General features: G+C 54.2%; 1 protein-coding gene across 1 annotated transcript; it reads right to left on the reverse strand.

Annotated features, from left to right (window-relative positions):
* Positions 1 to 27,716, reverse strand: SLC37A2 (solute carrier family 37 member 2). The gene is made up of 18 exons (XM_055583411.1): positions 27,584 to 27,716; positions 12,979 to 13,060; positions 12,418 to 12,511; positions 12,224 to 12,302; positions 9,934 to 10,069; positions 9,477 to 9,553; positions 8,357 to 8,523; positions 7,795 to 7,832; positions 7,406 to 7,558; positions 6,989 to 7,079; positions 5,441 to 5,503; positions 5,083 to 5,168; positions 4,571 to 4,619; positions 4,327 to 4,400; positions 3,985 to 4,063; positions 3,767 to 3,864; positions 3,470 to 3,534; positions 1 to 1,202 (listed from the first exon to the last, which is right to left on the reverse strand). The coding sequence occupies exons 1-18, from the start codon at positions 27,640 to 27,642 to the stop codon at positions 1,187 to 1,189; spliced, it is 1,506 nt and encodes a 501-aa protein (XP_055439386.1). The 5' UTR covers positions 27,643 to 27,716; the 3' UTR covers positions 1 to 1,186.
* Positions 27,717 to 27,896: the final 180 nt, after the last annotated feature.

Below are 27,896 nucleotides of genomic sequence, written 5' to 3' on the forward strand. Positions count from 1 at the left end.
CCACAGCACTGCCCTGATAAGCCATCTGCCCTGGGGACACAGAGGGCTGGGACAAGAGGGAGGCAAGGTGCCCTCACACTCAGGGACGGGCCACGCCTGGGAGTGACACCCCTCCACCCTGCCCTGCTTCTCCCTGGTCCCTGGAGCATACAGCAATAATGTTTTAATCAAAGTGGGTCAGGAGTTAGAAACAGGATCAAATGGAGGGTAGAAGCAGGGGTGCCAATGTGGGGAAACACATGGATAAAACAGGCTTGTGGACATAAGGGACCAAGAGAGGTCTGGTGGCTCTGAAATACACACTTTCAGGCAGAGGCTGATTACAGAGGTTCAAGTTTAACATAAGAAGGAGAGACACACTCTTTCCAGGCCTTGGCCTTACTAAACCTCGGCTATCCATCTTGGAATCTGGACAAGAAAGAGTCTGAGCAGACCCCTCCTTGTACCAAAATGCTGACAGCCCTCAGCCCCAATCCCTCCGGCCTGTGGTCTCCAGAGTTCAGGCCTGGATCACTGTCAGCGGAACTGACACCATCAGGGATCCTCACAGTCTTTCCTCTCCTTCCGCTGGGCCTGCTCAGGACTGTATGGTATGCTGAATCATTGCCCGTTATCAAGGGCTTTGGAAGTTAATAGATACTGTTTAATAACCATTAGGACCAGGTAGCCTCTATGCTCTGTTAGTCCCTAAACAATGATGGAAATCTTCTCTGACATGTTCCCAGCACCCACAAGACTGGTTACGTGTTCATAAAAATTTTCACTTAGGAAGGCATGTCCTGCCTCCCCGTCCCCCAGGTTAGCCATAGAATCATCCCCATGGCCTCTGGGTGGCATGGGGGTGCTCCCAGATCGCTGTCCAGCCTACCCCATCCTGTTCAGTGACCCTGTAATAAACTGATCCACTGATGGCACGGAGCTGCCTGAGCGTTTTGTTTTGGTCTCAAGATGCCTTCTCAGTATGGTGAGCACTCTGCGTTCCCTCCATTCTCCAACAAGGCCCTTGAGTTTTCCATGTCCTTGAACTTGGCGGTCCTTTCCCGTGGAGCATCTCCTAGCCCTTGGAAGCCTCGCGGGCTGGGCTGGCTGGTGCTGGGTCAAGGGGCTTTTTGCCTCAGCCATCTGTGTGGGGGGGCACCTTGGGACCCGGCAAGGTCCCTCCGTGTTTCTGCTCTGATCAGGGGCCTCACATTTCTCTATACCTGCATGAAGAGGACAGAGGCAGTGGAAGAGAAGGTGAGACACTGGTTAACAAGTGTTGGCTCCCATCCCAACAGTGGGAACAGGGAAGGCAAGTCCCCTTGCCTTAATACTGGGTCCTTTAATACTGGCCTGGCCAAAAAGTTCATTTGGGTTTCCCCATAACATCATATGAAGGAGATCAAACTGGTCAATCCTGAAGGAAATCAGTCCTGAACATTCATTGGAAGGACTGATGCTGAAGCTCCAATACTTTGGCCATCTGATGCAAAGAACTAACTCATTAGAAAAGACCCTAATGCTGGGTAATATTGAAGGCAGGAGGAGAAGGGGACAACAGAGGATGAGATGATCAGATGGCATCACCGACTCAATGGACAGGAGTTGGAGCAAATTCCAGGAGTTGGTGATGGACAGGGAAGCTTGGCGTGCTGCAGTCCATGGGGTCACAAAGAGTCGGACACGACTGAGTGACTGAACTGAACTGATAACATTGTATGGGAAAACCCCGAATGAACTTTTTGGCCAACCCAATAATTGCTTTTCATCCCGTTCATTGTCATTAGGGCTCCCCGTCCCCTCTTCAGCAGGGAGCACCAAGCCAGAATCATGTTTCAAAAAACTTCACAGTGTTTGTACCACGTCTGATGGCTTTGCAAAGCCATGTCATATTTTATCCCAGTGTGTCTCAGCCTGAGACCAACCCAATCAGGTATTTAGGAATGAGCACCCCCATTGGACACACAAGGACGTGGACATGCGGAGAAGGTGCTGAGGTTTGACAGAAGCAGGCGAGCAGAGAAGTCAGGATTGTCCAGGGTTTCTGGTGCCAAGCCCCGGCTCTGTGCCTCCGCGCCCCCGACACAGGCCTGCCTCAGAGAAAGACCCGCTGACGATGCAGATGGCAGTGAACCCGCACACCTAGGTCCAAAGGCGGGCTCTGCTGGGACGAGCTAAAGGCCTGAGGTGTGTCCTGTGAGCTCTGAGCCTCTGTTCTCTCGCCTCTACCTCTCGGGGCTGCTGAGAGGGACACCAGTACAGGTAGACAGACTCAAGTCAACGCCCAGAGCAGACGCTCACTATGCATCATTCTCCTCCCCTCCTGCCTCCGTCCCTCTCCTCCCCAGGTCCCCGCAGGCCTGGTCTGGGGGGCGGGGGGCAGCAGGTGGAAGCAGCATTGGTCTTGAGGTGCCATCCTCTGCTCCCCCTCCAGGGCAGGGCAGGACAGAGACCCTGCTAACACCTCCTGCCCTGCAGGTTGCTGTCCCTGAGCTGGGATGATGCTTTCCTTAAAGGGAAGTGCCTCCCCAGATATGGGACTGGTTCCCAGGCCCCCAGCGGGTTCTTCCTCACATTTACCACCCAGACCGGGTTCATCGCTCGGGCTGCTTCTCACAAGCAAGAGCTTCCTAAGGAAAGCCAGAAAGGCCACAAGAGAACATTCCCAGCCTTGGTACCAGCTGCACGGCCCAGCCTCTCACGCCCAGCCTCAGCTGCGAGCCTGTCTGAGTCACCTCTGCACCCACCACCACTGGGCGACAGGCAGACCGCACCTCAGGTCAGCTCGGGGTTTTGTTCCAGAGGCTTCGCTTGACACTTGCTTTTTTTCTGCGTACCCTAGGCAGACAGGCCAGACGCCCTCGGCTTCTGAACTCTGGGAGGTGCAGACAGCTCAGTGTCTGAGTTCAGAGGAAAAACTATTTCCCCAGACGCCATCTCCTCTGTCCTGGGGAGTGGGGTCTGTCCCAAACCCTGTCACTCTCGGTAAAGAGAGGCTGCTGACCTTCCCAGCGGCTCTGGCCTCTGAGGAAATACTTCCCAAGCACCATATTCCACCCAGAGTCCAAATCTTTGGAACTGGCCCCCAAGGAAAAAGCGAAAGTCAGAAAAGTCAGGAAAATCAGAAAAATCACACTGGAGGAGAGAGAGGCTTTGCATGCACTCTTAAGAGCACAGCAGTCACAGACTTGAAGGAAATACTCACAAAAGTCATGGGACTTGAGGAAAAGACTATCACGCGTGGGTTAGGGCCACATTAGAGCTGGCCACATTAGAGCTATGGAGACACATGGGACAATAGACGACAGGTTAGTGGAGCTGGGGGCCGGGCTGGGGCTCATGGAGCACATTCGGGGTCCGCGGGCCACATCCCTGAGGTCTGGGCTGGAGTTGGGCTCAGACTGTGCAGAGCCCCCGAGCGATGGATTTCACTCCCAGGAGGAGTGAGGCTGGGTGGACAGGGCTCCAGCGCTCCCTCCACAGGACTTACCCTCTGTCTTTGCTCAGGGATGACTTCCAGGCCAGGATCTCTTTGTACACCAGTCGGCAGAGGAGCTGGGGGTAGGGGAGGGAGACACGAGCATGGAGCATGTGGCCAGTCCCTAATGCTAGATGACCGCTGGGCTGGCTGTTCACAGTGCCATTCCGCAGGGGGTCACCCATGGGAGGCAGAGTGCTTTGTGCAAAGGAAGCGGTCCTCATCATCCGGACACTTTGGAGCCCCAGGTTCCAGGCCTGCAGGAGGGGACCCCTCCCCCTACCCACCTGTGTGCCCCCAAACTATTACCAAGCAGGCTAGGACGTCGGCAGCGATGAGCATGTAGAAGACGTTGTTCCAGCCCGTGGGGGATATGAGCCCGGCCAACAGAGGCCCTAGAGCCGCACCTGTGCGGAGGACACTGTCAGAGAAGGGCCCAGAGCAGGCGCTGTGCCCTCCATCCTAAAACTCTGCCCAAGACCAGGCTCGGGGGTCTGTTGGGAGAGCCCAGGGTGAAAGTTACAGACCTATGGACCCAGTGCCGTCGATGATGGCTGTGACAGTGGACAGCGCCTTGGCGTTGCCCTTCAGGCTCTTGTGCGTCCCCTGGAGAGACAGCAGAGTCGGGGTGGGTGGGGGTGGGGGCCGAACTAAGAGGCAGCACCCTGAGCAGGACTGGGACTGACAAAGGGGCTGGCTCGGGGAAAGGGAGCGATGAGAGCTTGGAGTTGGGAAGATACGGGGAACCAGGGCGGACTCTGAAGGACTTTGAGGATCTCGTCTCTGCAGGCTGGGGGAAGGGGAAAGACGTGGGGAAGATGAGCCTGGAGATAGAGCCCCTGACCAGGCCCTGAGGTGGCCCTGCTTACCAGATCAGCTGAGACAGCGGTGGTGATGAGCGCGTAAGGGCCGTTGACCAGGGCTCCACAGATAAGCAGCATGACTGAGGTGGTGATGGAGATGGCCAGTTAGAGAGGAGAAGCCACCATCATCCTCCGCCCCAAAGCAGGTGAGTCCCCCAGGCTCCAGGCCGAGAACCTCCACTTCCCCAGGCTGCCCACCGTGCCCCCAAGCCAGCCTCGTGTGGTCCCCAGGGCAGCGCCAGCTCCCCACCTATGGAGATGCCGATTCCTCTCTGGCCCACATGGTTGTACAGGAACATCTGAGAGAGGAGAAGCAGGGGGGCAGGGTCACAAGCTGGCTTCCCCGTGGGCCGCCTCCATTAGCTTGGAGCCCAGAAGACTGGAAACCCCAGAAGCCCGCTTTCCCTTCTTTCCTCTCATACCCTGGCCTCTTGGTCCTCAAGTGTCCCAGGGAGGCAGCGTCTAACACACAGTAATCCATTGTTTCCCTTTGCCCTAGAAGTCTCCTCTCCTATCAAATCTCAACCTCTTATTCTTTCCTTGGTCAGGAAGTTTAGCAGCTGACATCCCCCTCTCTAACAGGTCAAAAAGCCACTAGTCCTTTTCCAAAATTCTCAGTCTGGATCCCTTTCCCTGTGCTGATCCTGGCTTCTCCTCCCCTGGCCGTGCACAGGGCTGCACACACGCAAAGAGACGGGTGTGTGTGTGTGATGCCCGGGCGTGCACACAGCTCCTGGCCCTCAGCCTTGAGGTTCTACGCACCATGGGGGCAGCCAAGATCAGCATGACGCAGCAGGTGGTGGCCCTGCCATTGATGTAGTCAGAGACGAGCCCCGCCAGGATGCCGCCTGGAATACAACATGCACACTGCCGCCCCAGGCACGGGGGGCCCCCGAGTACTGCCCCAGCAGTCCACTCGGGGCACCCCGGGCCGGCAGAGTGCCTCCCTCTGCAACCGTCCCCGTACCCATGGCTCACGGGAGGGCCACCTGGGCAGGATGCCACCTTTTCCCTTGCCACCTGCCTAGGTCACGTCTCGCTGGAACCTATCCCTTCTCTCTGCAACCCAACAAGAGAAGAGGTGGATCCAGCTGAGAGGCACGGCAGGGCATGGCCTTACCTATGATGCCACCAACATCGAACAGTGTGGAGAGGTCCCCAGCTTCCTTGGCAGTGAAGTGAACTGTGGAAAACGAAGCACGTGCTCAGACCTGGGGACTCAGGACAGACAGCGTGGAGGGCCACTGCTGGAAGCGTCCCCGCAGACTCCCGATCCGGGATCACTGCCCCCTTCTTCAGAAGGAGTGGGGGGCCTGGGGGGAAGCGACTGGCCAAGGTCACAGGTGAGTCTGCAGCAGTTCGGGACGGGACACCCTTTCTGGCCACCAGGCCCATACTACCTTCTTCCCCTATTGGATGGCCTTGATCTCCGAGAGCACGGGGATCTGGCCCCAAGGACCCTGTCCCACAGGGGGGCACCCCAGCTCTGTCTGAGCTTCAGCCCATCCAGCCACATGCCTGCCCGCCCCTGACGGAGCAGCATGCCTGCACAGGAGCTTGTCACCTCCTTCTGAGTTCCCTACTGATAAACGGAGCCAGGAAGGAGGCTCACTGGGAAAATGGGCACTCAGTCCCCTGACCTTGCCCTGGGATTAGAAGGAGGGACACCCAGCAGCGTGAATGGCAGCCCAGCCCTCAAGGTTGACTCATGGTCTGTAGCCAGCATCAAGGCCACAGAACAAAGAGTCAGTGTCCACAGGGCCGCCCTGGCCTCTAGCCCTGTCTTTGGGGGAGGCCCCTCAGTTGCAGACAGGGTGAGGGTGGGAGGTGGCAGGTTACAGCTTGAGATTTGGCCCTGACTCATCCAAACGGCATCCTGTGGCCCAAGTGTACCATGTGGACGGCAGCTTGTTCCCCCAGGGCCCTGGAGGGAGGCCGGTGGCCCTGCTGAGAGGTCCTTGACCCTGGCAGGGCTCTGGAGCTCTGGGCTCTGGGGGCAGAGCTGCTCCTTGATAGAGCAGCCCCACCTGGGGAAAACCAGAGACCCAGGACAGGAGAACATAAACATGCTTTTCTAACCACAGAAGTGACCTCTCCTCATATGTCTGTCCATCCTTGGACAGAGACAGAGGCAGGGGACAGGAAGTCCACAAGGTGGGCAGCCCAGCAGACCTGGGCACTGGGCATCAATGACCCAAGTATCCTGGCAGCCCCTGGGAAGAGAATAGTGTTTCCCACCAGGCTACCAGCAGCGGGGGCAGCTTGCCAGGCCCTCTTCCTTGGGCTGGGGGAGGCTTGAGAGACTCCTGGAGGCATTCAGAAGGCAGACCGTTTCTCCAGGACCCTCCAATCCCACCCATCTATGAGCCAGCCAATGGGCCTGAAGTGGGGTTTCGCCTACACTTGAGGCCACAGTAGACGTTAGAGAGGATTTGAGTTCCTAACCCTGACTGAGTGCCAAGTGACGAAAAGCGGCTGGAATCAGTGAGGGACTAGGAGGGTTTCTGCAAAACTTAGCTTCCCATGAAAGAAAAAAATCTTCCTTCTGTGCTTGGAGAGGGTCAGCAGAAATACTGCCTATTCATGGAGTCATAAGCACCTCATGGTGGGTTTCCTCCTTGGAGGCCCGCCCCCCTTCCTCTCTCCCCCTTCCTCCCCGTGTACTCACCCACATTGGAAATGTACAGGGGCAGCCAGTAGAGGAAGGTGTAACTGACCAGCTTGGCGAAGAGCAGACACAAGGAGAACTCGACCACACCCTGGGAGCACAGCAGAGGGCAGATGGGAAGGTGGGCAGGACAGCCTGGGGCCTGCAGCCGCCGAGCCCTATGCCAGCACTTTCCACCGCCCACCACACGGAGCAGCCTCTAGAACACCTCCAGTCTCAGGTACAGCAACGTGCCTGCTGCCTGAATGCTCGGGTAATGTCCAGCCACATTACCCTCCCCAGGAGGGCCCCCGCCCTAAGCACTGCACGTAAAGAAACTCCGAAAACCATGGATCACCCTGAGCATCCCCATCTCCTGAGACCCAGCAGAAAAATCTAGAGAGCCTCTCTCTCCCTTCTGGTCCACACACGACTCACCGGGATGCGCAGGGCCCCAAAGAAGCTGATGGCGGAAGGCTGAGCACTTGCTTCCTTGGAGCAGGTGACAGCTGACTCCAGGCTGCTCTCTTTGTTACAGCTGGGTCCGTTCACGGGGTCCTCGGGGTGGTCTTGGCTCTCTTCTGGATTACCCTGAGCAGAGAAGAGCCCTTAACTGGGGGCACGTCCACATACCACTCCCCCACCAGCTAGAGGGACAACCCACGTGAGATGAGCTGCATGAGGTATGCACCCCCCTCCTGGACCGGACTCACCACCTGCCAGGGAGCCACCCGTGGGCCCAACTTTGGACACACAGGCCCCTCCTCAACTCCCCAAGCCTCTCTGGGACCAGCCCCTGGTGGAGTGGGGCCGGGGGCCACACTCACATGGTGCTGAGGTGGGGAGCAGTCCACGTCTTCTGGGTCTGAAAGGAAAACCTTCTAAGAAGCTTGCCAGCAGACCAGGCCCTCACCCTGCACGGCGTGTGAGCCCCACACCACTAAGGGGGCCCGCGGACTTTCCAGCATGAGGGATCCGGGGCTCCGGAGACCACCTTTGAGGCCTGGGTCTCCTAACCACGGGAGCCTCGTGGACTTTCGTTCTCTTGCTTACAAGTGACCATGGCCATGACTCCAGAGGCCATCTGTCAGGGAGCCAGAAAAAAGCAGCAAGCATGGAGAGGGTGCCGTCCAACCCATTTCTCCGGCCTCAGGCTCAGAGGAGCCAGCGTTTGCCGGGCATCCTGACATGCGTCTCACAGACACTCTCCACAGCCCAGCAAAGCAGGTGTCCCACGTGAGAAATCAAGGGTCAGAGAGGTCGTCCTCTGAGTCACACGTCTGGGCCTCCGACCCCGCGACCCCCACGGGACCAGCCTCCTTCTCCCAGAACCTAACTGGGAGGCTTCGCTCTGGCCCTGTGGGGACGGGGGGAGAGGGGTCCACTCACATTCGATGAGGAAGAAGAAAGTGATGATGCCCATGATGGCAGTGATGACGCCAGGCACCACGAAGGACAGGCCCCACTGCTGATCCACCCACACGCCAGCCAGCAGGGAGCCCAGGATGTTGCCCACGGACGTGTGGGAGTTCCAGATGCCCATGATGAGCCCCCGCCTGGAGGGGAGGCGGGGAGGGAGGCAGGGAGGCAAGAGCAGGAATGGTAAGAAGAGAAGCCCTGGGCTCACGGAGACCGCCCCGGCCAAGTGTGAACAGCTGGCTGCCTGTAGCCTCCGTGCCCGAAGACCCCAGTCGGGGAGGAGGGGCAGGGCTGGCTGGCATCGAGTGAGTGACAGCCAGGCCTGCGGTGTCCTGCTCCCCAGCCAGCTCCCTGAGCAAGCCCTGCCTCCCCTCCGTCCCAGGGCCGCAGCCCCACCCTTTCTTCTCTTGCCCTGAGGCTGTGACTCTGAAGGCCTCAGCTAAGGGTGACTGCCCCCAGGGGACGTGGACACTGTCTGGAGAGTTCTGGTGATCCAGCCCAGAGCGTGCTGGTGGTGTCTAGCAGGTAGAGGCTGCTAAACACTACAACGTGTAGGACGGCCCCCCAGCAAAGAATTACACAGCCCCAGATGTAGCCCACAGTGTTAACAGCGCCAGGGCTGAGAAACTCTGCCCAAAAGAAACTTTTTTTTTGCACAAAAGCCAGTTCAAGGGAAAAATAAATAAATATATAAGACATATTCATATATATGCATTAAAAATATATATGGGTATATGCATTTATATATATACACACACACAGAGTTTTATAGGCTTCATTTTTGTTTTCATGCAAAATGGAAATTCACCTATTATGAGGAAAAGGCATAACGAAGATGGCAGGTTTTAAGGATTAAAAACCTCAGCAATGAAAAAAATCACTGCTTTTAGTCACTAAAACGTTTGTATCCCAGCCTGTGAAAGTCAGCAGGACGCGGAGGCTTATTTCTTTTAAAATTTTTTTTTTTCCCCGGAGGCTTATTTCTAATCTTTGATCCTAAAATCATATCAGAGGCCACAAGGGACCTCCTGCCCCCACACCAGCCCAGCACCCCCAGGCAATGCCCACCCGCCTCCGTGGTCACACTCACTTGCCCTTCCCGAACCAGTTGCCCACGCAGCTCACCACAGCGGGCCAGCCCGTGGTCTGCACGAGTCCATTGAAGATCTGCAGGGAAAGTGGGGGGACAGAAGCCCCTGGACTGAGTGGTGCAGCCTCTGGGATGGGGGAGCCCTCCAGAATCCACACTATGCTCCCCGTTTCTTCACACGCGTGCACACACCCACCAGCTGATGCCCCTCTGACCCCAGGTTCCCACAGCAGAGACTGGGCCTCACAGGCACCTCCACAGACCTCAGGCTGACTTTCAGTGCAGACTCCCTGAGCTGGCGAGGCTGCCCTGGCTGTGGGCAGGGGACCCCGCACTGTGATATAGGAGCCTGGGTCGGGATCTGCTGTGACCCGGAGCGGCTGGGAAGGACTCACAGCCTCTATGAGCTTTCTGTGCAGGAACCGAGCCCCGAGTGCAAGATGGAGGAGGCTCGTACCTGCACCAGCACAAAGTACCAGAGCACATGGATGTTCCAGAAATACCCCAGGCCAAAGAGTGAGGTGAAAAGGCCGCTGAGCAGCATTCCAGCTGTGAGGTAGTACCGGAGGGGGAGCCGCTCCCCAAAAATGCCGCTGCAGAGAGAGTTGGATTCGTGGTTAATCTCTGCTACCTCGCACCCCTGCCCTCCTGGCTCCCCCGGGGCCCCACACCAGGGACCTCTGTGTTGCCACTAGGCGCCTCTGCTATGTTTGACGACGCGCCTCGCAACGTGCCCGGCAAAGTGGCCTGTGTAACATCCCCATGACCCTCTTCCTCCCCCTTGGCTGACCAGTCCATCTCATGCATTTTCTCTTGCATCACCTTTATGGTTTTACCTGCCATGTATGTACACGTACACAGCCCAGCTGTGTGTCTACAGCCCTGAACTTTCTCCCAGGATCATATCCACATTGCTTCTGGACATCCCAACTGCGGTGCCTCTCAAAAAGCTGCCAATCAACAACTCCAAAGACTGGACTCCTCTGCCTCCCTCCCAGACCCTGCCCTGTGTCTGCGCCCCTCAGTGGACTCGATGGCAGCCCCACGTTTGGCCACTCAGGCCGGAAGCGAGCTACCTCAGTCTCCTGTCCCTGCAGCCCACCCTCCACAAGCGACCTCCAAGACCTGCCCGCTGCTCCTCTTATTTCTCTCCGGCGCGTCATTTCTCTCCATCTCTATAATTAATAATACAGTTCTAACTCAAGCTTTCCTCCAAGCCCAGCTGGAGCTACTATCAAATCTGTTCCTTAGTGTGACCTGTTAGTCAGCCCTGAAGTGAAGTCAGTCACTCAGTCATATCCAACTCTTTGTGACCCCATGCACTATAGCCAGTTGGGCTCCTCTGCCCATGGGCAAGAATACTGGAGTGGGTTGCCATTCACTTCTCCAGGGCATCTTCCGCATTGCAGTTAGATTCTTTACTGTCTGAGTTACCAGAAAAGCCGATCAGCCCTTCTCTCCCTCAAGTCCACCTCCGTCAGCCTCTCAGTATCTGTCTGACATGTAGATCTGAACATGACACCCACTGAGCCACCCACTCAGTGGCTCTCCTGTGCCCACAGCCTAGTACACAATGACCTCGTTCTTCAGCCCCATCTTCTGCATTTTACATGTTGGTAAACCTGTTAGGAGTCCCCCAGTCCACCCCCTGCCCTCTGTGCAGTCATGCTGCTTCAAATTACACCTGCCTTATTTCACCAAGCCATGACTCCATTGTGCGAGTGTGCTCAGTCATGTCTAACTTTCTGCCACCCTGTGGACTGTAGCCCTCCAGGCTCCTCGGTCCAAGGAATTTTTTAGACAAGAATATGGGAGAGGGTTGCCATTTCCTCTTTGAGAAAATCTGCCCCACCCAGGGATCAAACCCGAGTCTCCTGTGTCTCTTGCCTTGTAGGTGGATTCTTTACCCACAGAGCCACTGGGAAAGACTCTTGTCTCTATTCGGTTCAGTTCAGTCGCTCAGTCGTGTCCGACTCTTTGTGACCCCGTGGACTACAGCATGCCAGGCCTCCTTGTCCATCACCAACTCCCGGAGTTTGCTCCAACTCCTGTCCATTGAGTCGGTGATGCCATGCAACCATCTCATCCTCTGTCGTCCCCTTCTCCTCCCGCCTTCAATCCTTCCCAGCATCAGGGTCTTTTCAAATGAGTCAAGTCCAATTTCTCTTCATCAGTTCAAATGTCATCTTCTCCAAGAAGCCTTTCCTGACCCCTCTTTTCTAATCCCAGCTCAGACTAAGTGACTTCTTGGAGCTCCGTACATAGCCACCTCTGTCTCAGAGCCACCGCGCTGTTGATAACGTAGCTGCTGAAGTATCGGTCACTCCACTAGGCTGTGAGCTCTCTAGAGGTAGTACCCAGCCTCAGCCACCCTCAACTCCTGGGAACAAACATCATGCTTGCTACATAAAAGCCGTGCTGGGCTTTCAGCTTTCGGGTTATCCGTGAAGGATCCCTGTCCAGGACAGACCATATTCCAGCCACACTGCTGACATGCCTTCTGAGTGAATAAACTCAAAAGAAGATCTAGGAAGGCCTTTGCAGGAGAGTTACTAAAAGAAGGAGTCAGCCAGGTGAAGGAGCAGGCTGGGTGATAGTGGCAACACGCCAGCTATGGGTGACGGGATGTGTGGAAGGCTTGTCTCATTTCCAACAACTTTCTCTCTTTGACTCCACGGCCCCAGGTTGGTGTAGAGAAGACAGCAGCCTGAACCACCCTACAGGCCAACACGGGCTCTGCCTCTTACCTGATAAACATGCCGATGGCATAGGCCACGAGGAAGGCGTTGTCCACGGCCCCCAGTAACTCCTTGTAGTTGCCCTTATCTGAAGGCAGACGGGGGAGACAGAAAGCTGGCTATCTGGATGCCCCCTGCAAGAAGCCCTTCTCGGGCCTGGATGGGGAGCAGGCGTGGGTAGGAGTGGCTCGCCCCGCTCTTACCAAAGGGGGCCCAGTTGCACCACGTGGTGTCGTTGAGACTGTGGGTGCTGTTGACGGGCTGGATCACCTCTGAGCAGTTGTGGTGCAGACGGCTCTGGAGAGGCGACGGGTGTGCAGGTCAGGGGTTAGCTGGTGGCCCCAGAGTCAACCCAGCCCGCAAGGGAGCCAGTAACCTCCCCACCACAGCAGGCCACTGCCCGTCCCCACTGGACTCCCTGCGTCTTCCTCTGACACCCAGTCTGGCAAGGGGCCATGGCAGAGCCTTGGTGAAGGGCAAGGGGTGTCTATGAGCAGCACCCAGGGGACCCAAGGTGCCTGCTCTCTGGTTCCACCCCCAGTTCCCCGACACCGCTCTCTTGGTGAAGAAACCCAGGAAACTCTCCTGGGAAAAAGAACTGCTGAAAGTGGGAGTCAGCCAAGGGGGAAGAGACAGACTTGGTGACCAAGATAAGGGACAAGGATGGTGCTTCACTGAGCTCTGGGCTGTTCTACTGAAGTATTTCCGTATTTCTGCTGAGGCCAGCAGTCCTGCATTCTTCCTTACCCCCGGGCCAGACTCACCTTGACGACACTGATGGGCTTCCGGGACATGTGATAGCAGGTGTAGATTAAGAAGGTGATGAGCAGGATGAAGGCTCGGTACCTGCAGGGGAAGGTGGGCATCTGGGTTAGCAGAGAGTCCAGGCCTACCATCTCCACTGTGTCCAGGAAGCAGTCCACCTGTGCCCGTTCTAGCAGCACCACCAACGCTCCCCTCCAGACACAAGCTGCTTGGGGCAGAGGCCAAGGGGAGGGGAGGGACAGGTGCCCAGAGGCCACAGTGCTCAGAGTTCCTGCTCCCGGGGGCAGAGACCTCCCAACAGAGCTGGGCCAGCAGCGGCGTCCTAGATGGCACCAAAGTGCCTTCTGCGGCTCTTGTCACTGCCCATCGCCTCTACTTCTCCCTCTCCTCCCTAAAATCAGGGTGCCTCTGTGTGCGTGTGGGTGAGAGAGATGCAGGCGCAGGGAGACAGAACCGTGTTTAAATACAGGAAATGGTGGAAGCCAGGAGGAGGATGATGCATGCCAAGTGTCTCTTTGTTTAAAAAACGTTTTGCTTTGTATTGGGGCAGAGCTGATGAGCAAGGTGGTGATAGTTCCAGGTGAACAGCAAGGGGCTCAGCCATACATACACATGTATCCCTTCTCCCCCACACTCCTCTCCTGTCCAGCCTGCGACATAACACTGAGCAGAGTTCTCTGTCTATACAGTAGGTCCTTGCTGGCTATCCATTTTATTTTACTTTTAAAATTTTTATTATTTTTAACACCAGAAACATTTTGTATTGGAGTACAGTCGATTAACAATGTTGAGGTAGTTTCAAGTGAACAGCGAAGGGACGGAGCCATACATATACATCACCCATTTTAAATACATCAGTGTGTACATGTTGATTCCAAACTTCCAGAAAGGGTCTATCTTTAAACCGAGGTCAACTACTCCTCGTAAGCCTAGTTGGTTGCTCAGTCGTGTCTGACTCTTTGCCACCCCATGGACTGTAGCCCTCCAGGCTCCTCTGTCTGTGAGATTCTCCAGGTATGAATACTGAAATGGGTAGCCATTCCCTTCTCCAGGGGATCTTCCCCACCCAGGGACCGAACTCAGGTCTCCTGCGTTGCAGGCAGATTCTTTACCATCTGAGCCACTAGAGAAGCCTAGAACACTGCAGAAATGGCACCTGCTTCAGTCCAGTAGGAGCAGAGTCCAAAACATGGAAATGTGGCAGCAGAGGAAAAGCCAGTTGACAGGACCCAGGTCCTCTGCCTGGCTCTATTCTAGTCCATTCCTCCAGACAGAAGGGTCACTCTTTCCATTGTGGCTCACGCATCACACAGCCCTCTCCCACCCCCGCTTCTCATCCCATGCACTGATCTGGGGTGGAAAACACAGGTCAGCCAAGAACCACTGAAGTTTCCACTGACCGCCCCACTCCCCCCTTCTCCTGAGGATCTGGGGGAGGGCCCCCATGTCCTCCTGAGTCACTGCTTCCCCAGCAAAGCATCAGCTGAGCCGACTCAGCATCCAGGAGCCAGGAAGTACATGGAAAAAGAGAGCTCAGCGTGGACTCCAGCCCAGGAGAAAGGCCAGAGCCTTGGCTTCTTAAAGATCCCCTGGAGAAGGTGGGGAAGGAGGGGAGGGGGCCCAGAAACCCCATTCTATCCCTGGGCTCCTTGAATCAAAGAACCAGGACACTGGAAGCTCGGTCTGCCCTCTCTAGAGATCTGCCTCCAAACCCCAAATCACTTCCCCACAAGCATGTTATGAAGTCTCGAGTTTGTGAAATGAAGGGCGTTACATCAGAGGCTGAACTCAGGTTGGGCTGCCAGGACCCTTCTCACTTCACCCCTGGACTTCTGGTCTATCTCCATCTCTCCACTGCCTCATAGTTCATCTTCTGAAGAGAATGAAGGTACATGTACCCTGCCGTCACCAGGCTGAACATTTCTCAGTGGCTCTCCATTCCATTAAGTATGAAACACTGTACAAAATAAAAAGCTTAAAGCTTGGGGCAAGAATGAAGCTCCAACTCTTTAGCCTGGCTTTCCGGCTCCTCTACTGTGTGGTCTGTCTGGCTCCTACTTCCAGACACAGGGTGCACGGGGGCAGGGAGTCACAAGGGATTCTCCAGGGAATCTGGGGTTATTCCCAGGGACTGTCACAGTGACCCACATAGACAAGCTTGGTGGCAGCAATGTTTTCCAACTGGTAAATGGCTCACGACTCCTGGATCAGGGACTTTCAGAATCTGGCAGTGGGCGGGGGGAGGGGTGGAAGGATTTGGAGACTGTTCCCAACTGGGCTTCTTCAGAAAGCAAAGGATGGAAGAAAACCACAGCCCTGCAGATTAACACTCACCAGTGTCCTGTCTGGAAAAAGCTTCAAGTTTTGTAGATGTGTGTGTGTGCGCGTGCGCACTCAGTCATGTCTGACTCTGCCACTCCATGACTCCTCTGTCCACGGAATTTTCCAGGCAAGAATACCAGAGTGGGTTGCCATTTCCTGCTCCAGGTGATCTTCCCAACCCAGGGATCGAACCCGTGTCTCCTGGGTCTCCTGTATGGCAGGTAGATTCTTTACCACTGAGCCACCTGGGAAGCCTCTAATTAATTGTGCAACCAAATGCAAGCTCTTTAATTTTTTGCCTCTGGTTTCCTCATCAGACGTACAGGGAGAACAGCATCAACCACATCTAAGTCAAACATAGGTGAATACAATGTAACTCTCACCCTGGTCCCCAGAGTCTCTGCTGTGCTACCCTTAAGACCTCTACCCCTGGGCACAGCCAAGTCTCTTTCCGCTGCTACATGGATGCAGTGACCCTGGTGACAAATCAGATATCTTTGGCTTCCCAGATGGTGCCGTGGTAAAGAATCTGCCTGCCAATGCAGGAGACTCAGGAGAGGTACGTTCAATCCCTGGGTGGGGAAGACACCCTAGGGAAGAAAATGGCAACCTGCTCCAGTATTCTTGCCTGGGAAATCCCATGGATAGAGGGAAATCCCATGGACAGAGGACCCTGGCAGGTACAGTCCATAGAGTCATAAAGAGTCAGGCAGGACTGAGTGACTGAGCACACCCCCTGGGCCTCAACGATCCCCGGGGCCCCGCTGAGGCCCCGGCACTGACTGTCCTCCCTTAACAGGCCTGGCCATGAGGCCCAGGCTGCCCTCAGCCACACTGAGCCCTCAGGAGCCGGTCGGAGTCAGTGAGGGGTCAAAAGGCACAGCCCCGCTGGCAGCCACCCTTCTCCTCCCCACCCCCACCCCCCTGCGCTCCCCACCACACGGCTTCTGCACCAAGGGCCGGCACCCCCCACCTGGGAGGCACCTCAGAGCACCACCCTGGACTTTCTCCGGCCTGTGGCCCCCGGTGCTCTTCTTTATCTGTCCCCGCACCTGGTGTCCTCTCCCTCGGGTGGAGGAAGCTGTGACAGAACAGCAAGCACATCCAGGCCCCGCTGCTGACATCTCGGTCTCCCTGAGATGGAGCCAGGACCACCCCACCCCCATGCGCATCCCACCACGTGCCCGGCCCTGAGCTAGGGACCTGGGGAAACCAACCGTAAGAGAGACCTCTGCCCACCGGGGCTCGCGGGGCAGCAGGCCGACAGCAGGACCAGTGTGACTGTGCTACAAAAGAGGGTGGCCAGCCCTCCGTGACTCCAGAGCAGACGCCCAGACCGGCTGCGTGGGGGCAGGGGCAGGAGAGGAATCCGTGAACCGACCTGAGGCTGTCATGCAGGGTGAAGGAAGCCAGAAAGAGAAAAACAAACATCGCCTATCAACCTGTATATGTAGAAGCTAGAAAAAGGGTATTTGCAAAGGAACACAGACTTAGAGGACAAAAGTACGGATACCAGAGGGGAAGCAGAGGGTGGGATGAATCAGATTTGGATTGATGTGTATCCACTATTGTTGGCTGTGCTAATTCGCATCACTCATGTTCACCTCTTTTGCAGCCCCACGCACTGTGGCCCGCCAGGCTCCTCTGTCCATGGGGATTCTCCCGGCAAGAATACTGGAGTGGGTTGCCACGCCCTCCCCCTGGGGATCTTCCGGACACAGGGATCAAACCCAGGGCTCTTGCATCTCCTGCACTGGCAAGTGGGTTCTTTACCACCAGCGCTACCTGGGAAGCCCTAAGAATAAAATAGATAACTAAAGAGAACCTACTGTAGAACACAAGGAACTCTACTCAGTGTTCTGTGGCAACCTAACTGGAAAGGAAATGCAAAAAAGAGAGGATATATATATATATAGCTGATTCACTTTGTCATACAGCAGAAACTGATACAATATTGTAAAGCAACTATACTCCAATAAAATTTTTTTAAAAAAGAAAGAAAGAAAGAATCCTGGAGGTGAGGTCTCCGTATAGTCTTCACAAACTAGCAGGATGCAGCCAGGTCCACCAGGGCTGGGGCGGGAGCAGGGCCAGAGAGAGGGGAAGTGCGTGTGCAGAAGCGTGCAGGCGTGAATATCACTACCTGTTTGGGGAACTCTGTATGGTTCAGGGTGTAGTTCAGGGTGTCTGGAAGGTGGGGCTGAGCCAAGCACGGCAGGTGAGGGCGCTGGGAAGGAGGAAAGGGACAGGTCATGGAGGGCCTTGGGCAAGATTGGACTGTCTCTTGGGGTGACGGGACGTCACTGAAGTGGGATGGGATTTTCTAGGTCACAGAGTTCTGGGCACCAGCCAGGTGGGGACCCAGGGCTCTGCCCTGCTGGTGAGTTGGGAAAACTCCAGACGGGCTTCCTCGCAGAAGGCAGGGCCGGCTTCCTCTGCCTCATCCATCCTGCCAGCCACTCCCCAGGCACACGGCCACCCCCGGGCAGACCCTTGGTGGTGCCCTGGACTCAGGAATCAGGTGAAACCTGCTCTCATTCCTTACACCTGTGTGTCACTGAAAGTACAGTTTATCACCTCTCTCACAGGGTGATGATAGGCTGATGAGATGATGCATACCTCTTACAGGTTTCTGACATGCAGTCCACACTTAAAAATGACAGCAACGATGATTTCAGGTTTTGAGGAAGGAAAACTGGAGCAGGCGGGAGGTGAGCCGGGTGGGGGTGGGCACCAAGCTGTTCTGAGTAGTGGGGGCTCCAGGCCCTGGATGTGCCTGTAAGGTAGGGGTCTGGAGGCTGGCTAGTCTACTCCTCCCCACCGGCCCAGTATGCAGACCTGGGCTGGAGGCATCTTTGCAGGCGCCTGAGGCTACGAGTGCCCACGGGGGAGCCTGCAAGGGGACAGAGCACAGGTTGGTCTGCTGGGCCCGCCCCTGCACTCCCTTGGGAGTAGATGGAGAGGCTTAGCAGAGGTCCATAGACATGCCGATCGGCCAGATTCCAGCCCTGCCCAGAGGCCTGCTGACCTTTCTCCCAGCTCTGACCCCATCCCTCTGTAGAGAACCTGACACCCAAGAGAGCAGGAGCGTCACAAGGAGGGAGGCTGTGGGGCAGAAGGTCCTCAGAGTGCTGTGTGACACCGGGCTGGGCACTGGCCTCCTCTGGGACTCCTTGCCTGGACTCCAGCACGGGGGCAGGAGGAGCCCAGAGGGGCCCGGCGAGCTGGGCAGAGCGTGCTCGGAGCCGGGCCTCTCCTTGGTCCAGTTCGCTTTCCACTTTGACATCTCTTGAAGAAAAAGACCAAGGTGCCACAGTTCAAAGGGGACTGGGGACATGGGTGGAGTGCAGGGCTGGGCCGAGGCCAGCGACCTCACAGTAGCTCACTGAACATAGCTGACGGGCTCCTGACGCCTGTGGAAGCCGCAAGTTTCACTTCTGCTCACGAGCCCTTCTTTTAGAACCAAGGGGCCCCAGAAACGGGGCAGGGGGAAAACACTCACAGAGCCTGGCCTTACCCAGCTGGCCCCAGGGCAGCTGCAGAGGGGAGGGAAGGCAGCCCAGGGGCTGGGCAGGCTGGACAAGCAAGCCAGGGACCCCGGAACCTGCTCAGCAAGGCCCACAGACTGTTCCAGGCCGGGCGCCTATCCCAGGACCCTCCAAGTCTGTGTTAGTGAGAAATGTCACTTCCGAGAGTCTCACCTCCCCTTGCCCAGCACTGGTTACTGAGTAACCAAGTCAGATATAGAGGTGGACTGGCTATCTCTTAACTATTAGCTGACAGTCCAACTTACTCTTTCAAATGAGCACGCTAATAGCTTTATGGACCTTGTTAAGACTTTGCACTAGAAATGCTTCTGAGGTAGGGACAAAGAACAATGTCTGTCAAAGCAGTGACCGATAACAAACAAAACCCCAAGGACCTGCTACCACCACCAGCGCAACAATAGAAAATAAGAAAGAGCCCAGGAGAGGGACCTTAGGAGACAGTGGCAGAAGGTCCCTTTCGTCCAGCGTCTACCGGGTCATCCCCCGGTCCTTGCATCCCCCTCCTGGCTTTGCAGCCACATTGCAGACAGTTCCCATTCCCATTTCAGGCCGCAGGTAAAGGGGGACTTGAACTCCCTCATTGACCCACTCCTATCACTTCCTGCCTCAGCCCAGCCCTTCAATGGAGTCTGGGGCAGCTAGTAGATGGATAGGGCCATTCGGGTTGGCCACGTGAGAGACTGGGCTGGTGGTGACCTTGGCACTTGCCCTGAGGAAATGAACTTGGTGGCCTGTCTTTGGATGTGCCAATTCTGGGACTCAGCAGATCTGAAAGGGAGAGAGGGCTGGGGATGGTAAGAACCAGGGCAATGGTGACGATTCCATCACTGTGCTTCCTCCCAAGTCCTCCACTACCACTGGGACACAGCCTGGTAGGGAAAGGCCAGGCTGGAACAGACCGCACAGGGCAGAGCCCCCGAGCCGGGCTTTCCACTGACAGGAGGGGATGGAGACAGGCCATACGGGACGGGCCAGGTCTGTGACCGCCTCTGAGGAACAAAGCCCTCCTGGAGCTGAGCGCATCCTGACCGACGGATCCTCCGCGTGCTGCCCTTTCCTCCATCTGGGACTCAGGCACTTGCTCAGAGGGATCGAGGGGACTCTGAGCTTGGTCCCAAGGTCCTTCTGGAGAAGGGAATCGTTGGCTAGTAGCACAAACAGCCCAGGACTTTCTAGAAGGAATGAGTACATCATAATCTTTTTTAGGAGAGTGGAAACGATGGGCTAGATTGCTAGACTGCTTTGTTTTGAGAAGGAATCTAAGCAGGGGACCCCGAGTGTTCAGACAGAATGAAAAGACCTGGCTTTCAGCTACAGCATGAGGTGTCACGTGGGTACCTGGAAAACCTCTGGGAGCGTGTGAGAGCTGGCAGGGTTTGGCAGAAGTGGGCAGGAAGCTGGTCTCTCTTCTGCAGAGAGGCTATGCAAACAGCACCAGTGGAAGGCACTGACGGTGGCAGCCTGTGGTCCTGCCAGGGCATCAGGATGGGGGCCCTCCTCTGGAGAGTCTCCGGAGGCCTGGCCCCTGGCTCACCCTCTTCTATGCCTCCTCCTCGGCATGAAGGATCCAGGAGGTGAGGCATGAGCCAGAGGCCAAAACGGGAGCAGCAAAGCTGTCCACCTCGCCTCTACCCCACATACCAACTCGGGGGCTGTGAGATGGGGGGTGGGGGTTGTGGGCTTCACTGACTCCACCCTTGGTGTCTGGCCCCAGTTTGGTGTCACTTGGGAACTGCTCAACCCCAACTTCAGTGCTCAGGTGGTACTGCGGACTGGAAGACATAAGGCCTTGGCCATCCATACAAACCATTCCCAAACCCCTGTTGCCTTCTAGATTAGTCGGCGGCCCCTGGGACTAATCTAGACTGCCCCACCCAGAGCCAAGGAAGTGCTTGTCAGTCTGCTCCATAAAGGGGAAACAGCAGAGAGGAAGAGGAAGCAGAACAGCTGGGGGAGAAGACAGCAATCATGGGTGGGTGGGGGAGGGGAGCGAGCAGGGTCACATGCTCTCTGGGGATCAGCCTGAAGACGGGGGTGGGGGTGGGGGGTGCAGGAGTGGGGACAGGGGACAGGCTCAGCCCTCCAGGTCCTTTGCCAGGATCTCTCATTCCTTCTCAGAGCTGCCTCTCACCATCACAGCTCATCCTTAATGGGTACCAGGAAAATAAGACAAGAGAAAGCTGCTTTGGCAGCGTCTGGGACCCCTGGTCTGAAGCTACAGCAGAACAGGGAAAAGTTCGTTAGACCAACAAGAGGCTGGGTCTTAACTTCTGGTCCTGTGACTGCGACCCTGGGCCAGCTGTCTCACCTCTCGGCCTCTGCTTGAGCTTCTTTTAAACAAGACTGTAAACTGTCATCGAGGTGGCCCTGGGGATTAATGCAGAGAACATTTCACCTCTCAGTCTCACTTCGATCTTCCTTTAAATGAGATACTAAGGGACTTCCTGGTGGTCCAGTGGCTAAGACTCTGCACTCTCAATGCAGAGGCCCCGGCTTTGATCCCTGGTCAGGGAACTAGATCCCATAGGCCACAGCTAAGAGTTTGCATGCCACAGCTAAAGACCCCGCATGCCCCAACTAAGACTGGGCACAGCCAAATAAATAAATAAGATAGCGAATTCCTATCAGAGAGGGGGCGGCAGAGAATAATATGGTTGGATGGCATCATCAACTCAATGGACATGAATTTAAGCAGACTCCAGGGAGAGAGTGAAGGACAGGGAAGCCTGGCGCACTGCAGTCCACAGGGTTGCAAAGAGCTGGACACGACTGAGGGACTGAACATTACAGGAGATGTCCATAAGTACTGTGAGCTGCGATGGACCTGGCAGCAGGCCCTCAGCAAACTCTGGCAGACAGATCCACTGGTCCCTGCTGCAACTACCACCTGCCTCGCCTTTCCAGCTCCCACGGGAGGACCAGAATGTGGGGGAGGACTGCATGAGGGAGTTCGCAACTCCTGCTTTCCTGCCTGTCCGGTGCCTCATTCCGTTTCTGCTCATCCGGCTCCTGCTCCTCCTCCCACGGGCCACAGGTCCCAGGAAAATGGGCCCAGCCCCATGTGCAGCAGCCATAGTCATCTTTCTGGCAAGATGCCCACATTGCCATCTGCCCCCAGACAGGCCCACTCAGAGGCTGGCACCGGCTAGAGCAGGCCCAGCACTGGGGAGGACTCAGAGGGCCGCCGGACACAGCAGGGGTCTGACCGGAGGAGGGGGGTGGGTACCATCTTCCTGGGCAGAAACTCCTCCGAGTCTCTGCCTTCTGCCGGCACAGCTCATGCCACCTGCCTCTCAGCCTCCTATCCAGGGGCCACGCCTTCAGACCCCCAGGCTCCCGCCAGCAGGTGACCAGTGCTGAAGGGACAGGCTGTGACCTCCCTGCCCTGACTGCCACTCCACGGCCTCTGCTCAGAATACCTCCCGATCCAGCAAGTCAAATGCTACCTTTTCTTTCTAATGAAGATGAATCCCACCTCCAGAAACTGACAAGCACCAAGCCATTCCCAAGGACTAAGTGTGCTCCACACACCAGGCTAAGTGCTTTCAATGTCTTCTCACTTAATTTCACCAAAGCCCTGGGCTAGAGGTACATGATTATTTCCATTTAAAGACAAGGACCTGAAGCCTCAGAAATTTAGTGATCTGTCTCAAGCAAAACGCCTCTGTTTTATTTTCCCCTCCCACCCTCTAATCAGAAGGAAAAGACCAGGGACTTGGGAGTCCAGCTAACCTGGATTCAAATTCAGCTCAATCATTGACTAGCTATGTGGTGCTGGACAAGTTACATAACTTCTCTGTGCCTCATTATATCCTTATAATGGGGAATTAGGCCGGGAAACAAACAAAGATCTTGCAGTGAACCACAAACACAATGCCTGGTACAGGGTGGTAGGAAGAGCAAGTAGAATAACAGTCAATAATTAATGTTTAGTCAGTGCTTACTGTGAGCCTGGCACTCATCTAAGCATTTTACCTGCTTCACCTTGCGACAATCCTTAATCCTCACAACTATGGAATGAGGCAGATGTTACAAATATCCTTGCTGTACAGACAGCAAAGCCGAAGCTCGGGGGGAGCCCACCCGCCAAGGTCCCACTCCAGAATGCCTGCTTTCTTCTCTTCTGTTTAAAAGTCCTCCCTGGGAACGTGTGGAAGCAGCCAGTTTGATAATGAGAGGACACGCCCTCCCTCTGGCTTAATCCTTAATTCCGAGAGAGTAGGACTGTGTCTTGATCAACTTTGCAAGCCTGAGAGTTCAAAACAATTATGTGCCTACAGAAAGAACTACAATGATGTTGGGTGTTTGTTAGGAGTCTGAACCTACACACGTCAAGAAAGAAGTGAAGGAACACTTGCCATGGGCTCTCCATCAGCCACGGGAGGTCAAGAACGTTCATGGATCACTTTTGCCCCCAAGAACCCACCTGACTTTTACTGATGCTGGGGCAGCTGGGGGATGGCGCTCAGAGAAGTTAACTAATCAGAAGCACACAGTGGTGAGCGGATTTCAATTCAGATCTGTCTTAAACCTGGGAGACGTGGTTGGAGTCACACTTTAAGAAGTGTCTCAATGACATGTGCAGCTGTAGAAAGTTATGTGTGTTTCTGAGCTCTTCTAAAATGCTGGTGTGGGACAGGCTACTTCCAATGACCCAGTCTCTCAGCCCTCTCATTTTCTCTGAAATACAAGTTCCTTTGGTTACAAAGTATAGTTAATATATATGAATAAGACTCTACTAGGAACAATTAGTGGCAGAGAGGTACAGCTTTGTATATACAGTAATGAGATGTATTTTTGTTTATTAAGAGAAAAAAGAGAAGTAGAATATGGTTATTTATATAAGTATCTCAGAAACAGTTTGCTGCATGAGAAATTTCCATAGACTTCTCAGTCCCTCTTGGTCCATGATCTGTCTCTATGGATCAGTATCCTGGTGTGCTTTGCCTAATGATGACAGTATTGTTACCAGTCATGACTTCAGCTAATCTTACCCAAGCTGCAACTTCACTTCTTTATTTGAGTCTAGCATCTTCTAGGTCAGTGGCTTTCAACTGGGGAAGTACATCAGACTTTCCTACGGAGCTTTATTAAAACACAGATGTTTAGGACTTGCTGGTGTATGTTCATGCACAGTTGTGCCCGACTCTTTGCAACCCCATGGACTGTAGCCAGCCAGGCTCCTCTGTACATGGAATTCTCCAAGCAAGAGTATTGGAGTGAGTTGCCATTTGCTCCTCCAGGGGATCTTCCCAACCCAGGGATCAGACCCATGTCTCCTGCATTAGCAGGCAGATTCTTTACCACTGAGTCACCTGGACTCACTAAATCTAAGTTGACATTCTTGGTATTCCCTTGGTATATTATGCAAATTATGTCTTGAGACTTCTATATATCTCTAAATACATAAAAATATATATACTGAGATACAAAAAATCTTGAGATATTTTTCCTCTATAAAAATTATCCATTCTTAAAAATCAGATATTGTGTTCACCATCTTCTTTGAAATTAACCTTAAGTGTGTTTTTAGACACTGTCCAATATTTTCTGGGTTGGCTTTGTGTGTGTTACGTAGCTCAGGAACAACCAGACTTCACTGTTAGCTGCATTTTTCTTGTCATGACTTCTCATCAGATCATTCACTTTTGAAAATTATCATTAATAAATTAATCCATACCTTTTCAGATCTCTGACCCTTACAGATAGTTTCTGTTCTATTCTGGATGCTCCCTAAAGGCTCTGCAATCATCTACAAGCCGAAGGTTTTACCTTTAACAACTGAGCACTGTCTCACAAAATCAGTGGACCAGGTACACACTCGTGGGTACAGACTCCTGGTGATATCATTCAGATATCTTTAAGAACATACCTGTGGACTGAGTCAGGACTTCCAAAACTTAGGTAAAAATGCTGACAGGTTTATGAGGTTTCTGACCCAAGATTCAGCAGAACAAGAATTAATCACTTAGAACTGAATGGACTGATGAGGGTGATTGTCACTGACATTCGGAATGTCAGTGACATTATAGCGTTCAGTGTTCTGAATATATAAGAAAGCTCTTTTTTCTTTCTTCTTAATATGCCTGTAACTCATAACAATTTAGGAGATTCTGTTTTTGTAAACTGAAATGAAATATTTGTAAATACTTTATTCTCTCTACCCGACTCCCCAGAATTTAGAAACTTTCATTGTCTCCTTGTTTTTTATAAAATACAGTTATTTGCAAAAGTTCAATAAGAATCTGTCCTCTTTATTTTATCAGGACATATTTGAGAACGGGTTTACCAGGTGTCTCAGCAGTAAAGAATCTACCTGCCAATGCAGGAGGCGTGGGTTTGATTTCTGGGTCAGGAGGATCCTCTGGAGAAGGAAATGGCAATCCACTCCAGTGTTCTTGCCTGGGAAATCCCACTGGACAGAAGAGCCTGGGGGACTACAGTCCATGCGCTTGCAAAGAGTCAGACATGACTTAGCGACTGAACAACAACAATTATAAAGGTTGTTGCCTGGAATATTGTATTTGACAATGATACTCGTTTAATCAGATATTGATGCCACTCTTAAGGAATTAAGATTGACAGTCAATACAAAATCCTCCCAACGAAACTGGCTTACTGTCTTCCCTTACAGGCAAATCAGGACTTCACTTCCTGGCAGGCCCAGGAAACTTAGGATATTTTGGGGACCTCAAGAAGAGGGGAATTTGTCTATTAATAAATGTATAGGTACATCAGGTAAAACCTAGTGGAGACAATTTCTTGTCTTGGCTTCCTAATCTCAGAACAGTAAATAACAGAAGGCTTTTAAAAGTCCAGTCTCAGAACCCTTATGAAAACTTCCAGCCAAGTGAACTTAACACAGTAAATTATGTATATAGATAATCAGATCAAACCTAACATGACCAACCTTATTTTGTGACCAAAAATAATCATTCTTTGAGACTATATTTTATCTTAGCAGAGAAAAGTGTAGGAGAGGAAAAAAAAAAGAGTGTGTGTGCTTCTCTGGAACACTGTGCATTGCCTGGAGGACAGCCCTCCCCTCCAAATTATCTGATTCATGCCTGTCCCTGACCTTGAATTTCATCAAATGGTAAGTAACAAATGAAGAAGAAGTGAAGAGAAGTCGCTCAGTCGTGTCCGACTCTTTGCGACCCCATGGACTGTAGCCCACCAGGTTCCTCGGTCCATGGGATTTTCCAGGCATGAATACTGGAGTGGGTTGCCATTTCCTTCTCCAGGGGATCTTCCCAACCCAGGGATCGAACCCGGGTCTCCCACATTGTAGGCAGACGCTTTACCATCCAAGCTACCAGGGAAGCCCAAGTAACAAATAAGTCATATAAAATATGTCCATGAACTGATAGAGTTTCAATAATCTTCTCTTTCAACCAGTTTTGCCTCAATATTCCTGACTTAAATGGGCATCTTCTTTGTATTCTTTTTAAAATTGTGGTAAAACGTCTGTAACATAAAATTTAACTATTTTTAAGTGCACAGTTCAGTGGCATTTTGTACCTTCACATTCTTGTGAAACCCTCACCATTCATCTCCAGAACCTTCTCATCTTCCTAAACTGAAACCCTGTACCCATTAAACAGTAACTCCCCATTCTCCCCTCCCTGGATTTTCTTTTGTGCCAATTATACCATCTTCTGGCACCCTCATCACCAGTCAAATAAAATCTTTTTAACACATGTTCATTTTTATATCCTTACAAGAGTCATCTGACCTTTTTCTGAAAAATACCAAATAAACAAATGAGGAAGGCTGGCAGTGATGAAGAAGGTCCCCAAGGAGGACTGTCACCAATTGGAAAGTGCCTCGGGGGACCATCCTGATTTGCCCAGGACTGAGGGGGTTTGGGGTGCAGGATTTTGTTTTAAAACAAGGCTGGGACCTACTAAGAGCTTGCACCCCATCTAAAGGGTGATGATAATACTCCTAATGATAAAATTTGAGAATTTAGGCCTGATACTGCTAGATCAGAGGAAGGAGGAGTCTGGCTATTAACGTTAAGTTTTATCATTTGCAAGTGATGGCAACTAACACAAAGTGAAACAGAATGAAAGAAAGACACGGTGCAGACCAAGCAAAGTGTTCCGTTGTGTGGCCTCTGATGAAGAGTGGGTTGAAAACTCTCCAGCCCACCAAGCCTCCCTGTGCAGGAGGAAGTCGCTGGCTGGCTGCTGGGGTGACCAGCCAGTTGAGGAGCAGCTGGCCCTGATCTGAGAGGTGTGCCCTCCCCGGGGGTGTCCCTCAGGGCCTGGAGCCGCTCAAGGCAAGCTCCCAGGACCACTAGGTTCTGGTCTTGGAGCTATCCGAGGGTTAAAAGAGACCAAATGGGACACTCGGCAACTCCAACGGCCACTTTCTCGTAGCAGCAGCTGCCACGCCCTGACCTCGGTTCCCTAGTCTACAAACCGGGGGTCCCCCGGGTGATAAAGGAGGCGCCCTGAATCGGATCTCCCCCAGGGGGGAGTGTGTGTGCGCGGAGGTGAGGATGCGAAAGGACAAGGCGGAGACGCTCCTGGGCAGCGTCCCAGGGAGGGGTTCCGGAGAGGCGGAGTGAGCACGTGCCACCTCACCTCCCCGCCGACCGCCTGCCAGATGCTACCAGAACCCCCCACCCTCACCCCAACAAGCGCCCTGGGACTCCCGGAGTCGGGTCTCAGTTGCGAGGCCGCGGGGCCCGGCGCTCCCCGTGCCCCCACGCCCCAGCCCCGCTCACTTGCTGTCCCTGGAGAAGGCGCGGAGGAACCAGATGCCGGGCGCCAGAGAGGACCGCATCTTGCCCGGCGGTACCCGAAGCAAAGGCGGAGCGGAGGAGGACGCGGAGCTGGGCACGCGTCCCGAGCTGACAATCCCCGGGGTTTAAATGCCCCGCCGGCCGGCCCGCCCCGACCCCGCAACCCGTGCCCTTTAGCCCCCGCCCCCTTGCACCTGACCGCCCTCGGGGCCGCCGGGCGCTGTGCTGAGCGCACGCGGCCTGCCCATCTTCTGGTCCGTCCGCTCGCACGCGAATTTCCCGTGCTTCGCCTCGG

Source organism: Bubalus kerabau, chromosome 5 (genome assembly GCF_029407905.1).
Source record: "Bubalus kerabau isolate K-KA32 ecotype Philippines breed swamp buffalo chromosome 5, PCC_UOA_SB_1v2, whole genome shotgun sequence".
Taxonomy (NCBI): domain Eukaryota; kingdom Metazoa; phylum Chordata; class Mammalia; order Artiodactyla; family Bovidae; genus Bubalus; species Bubalus kerabau.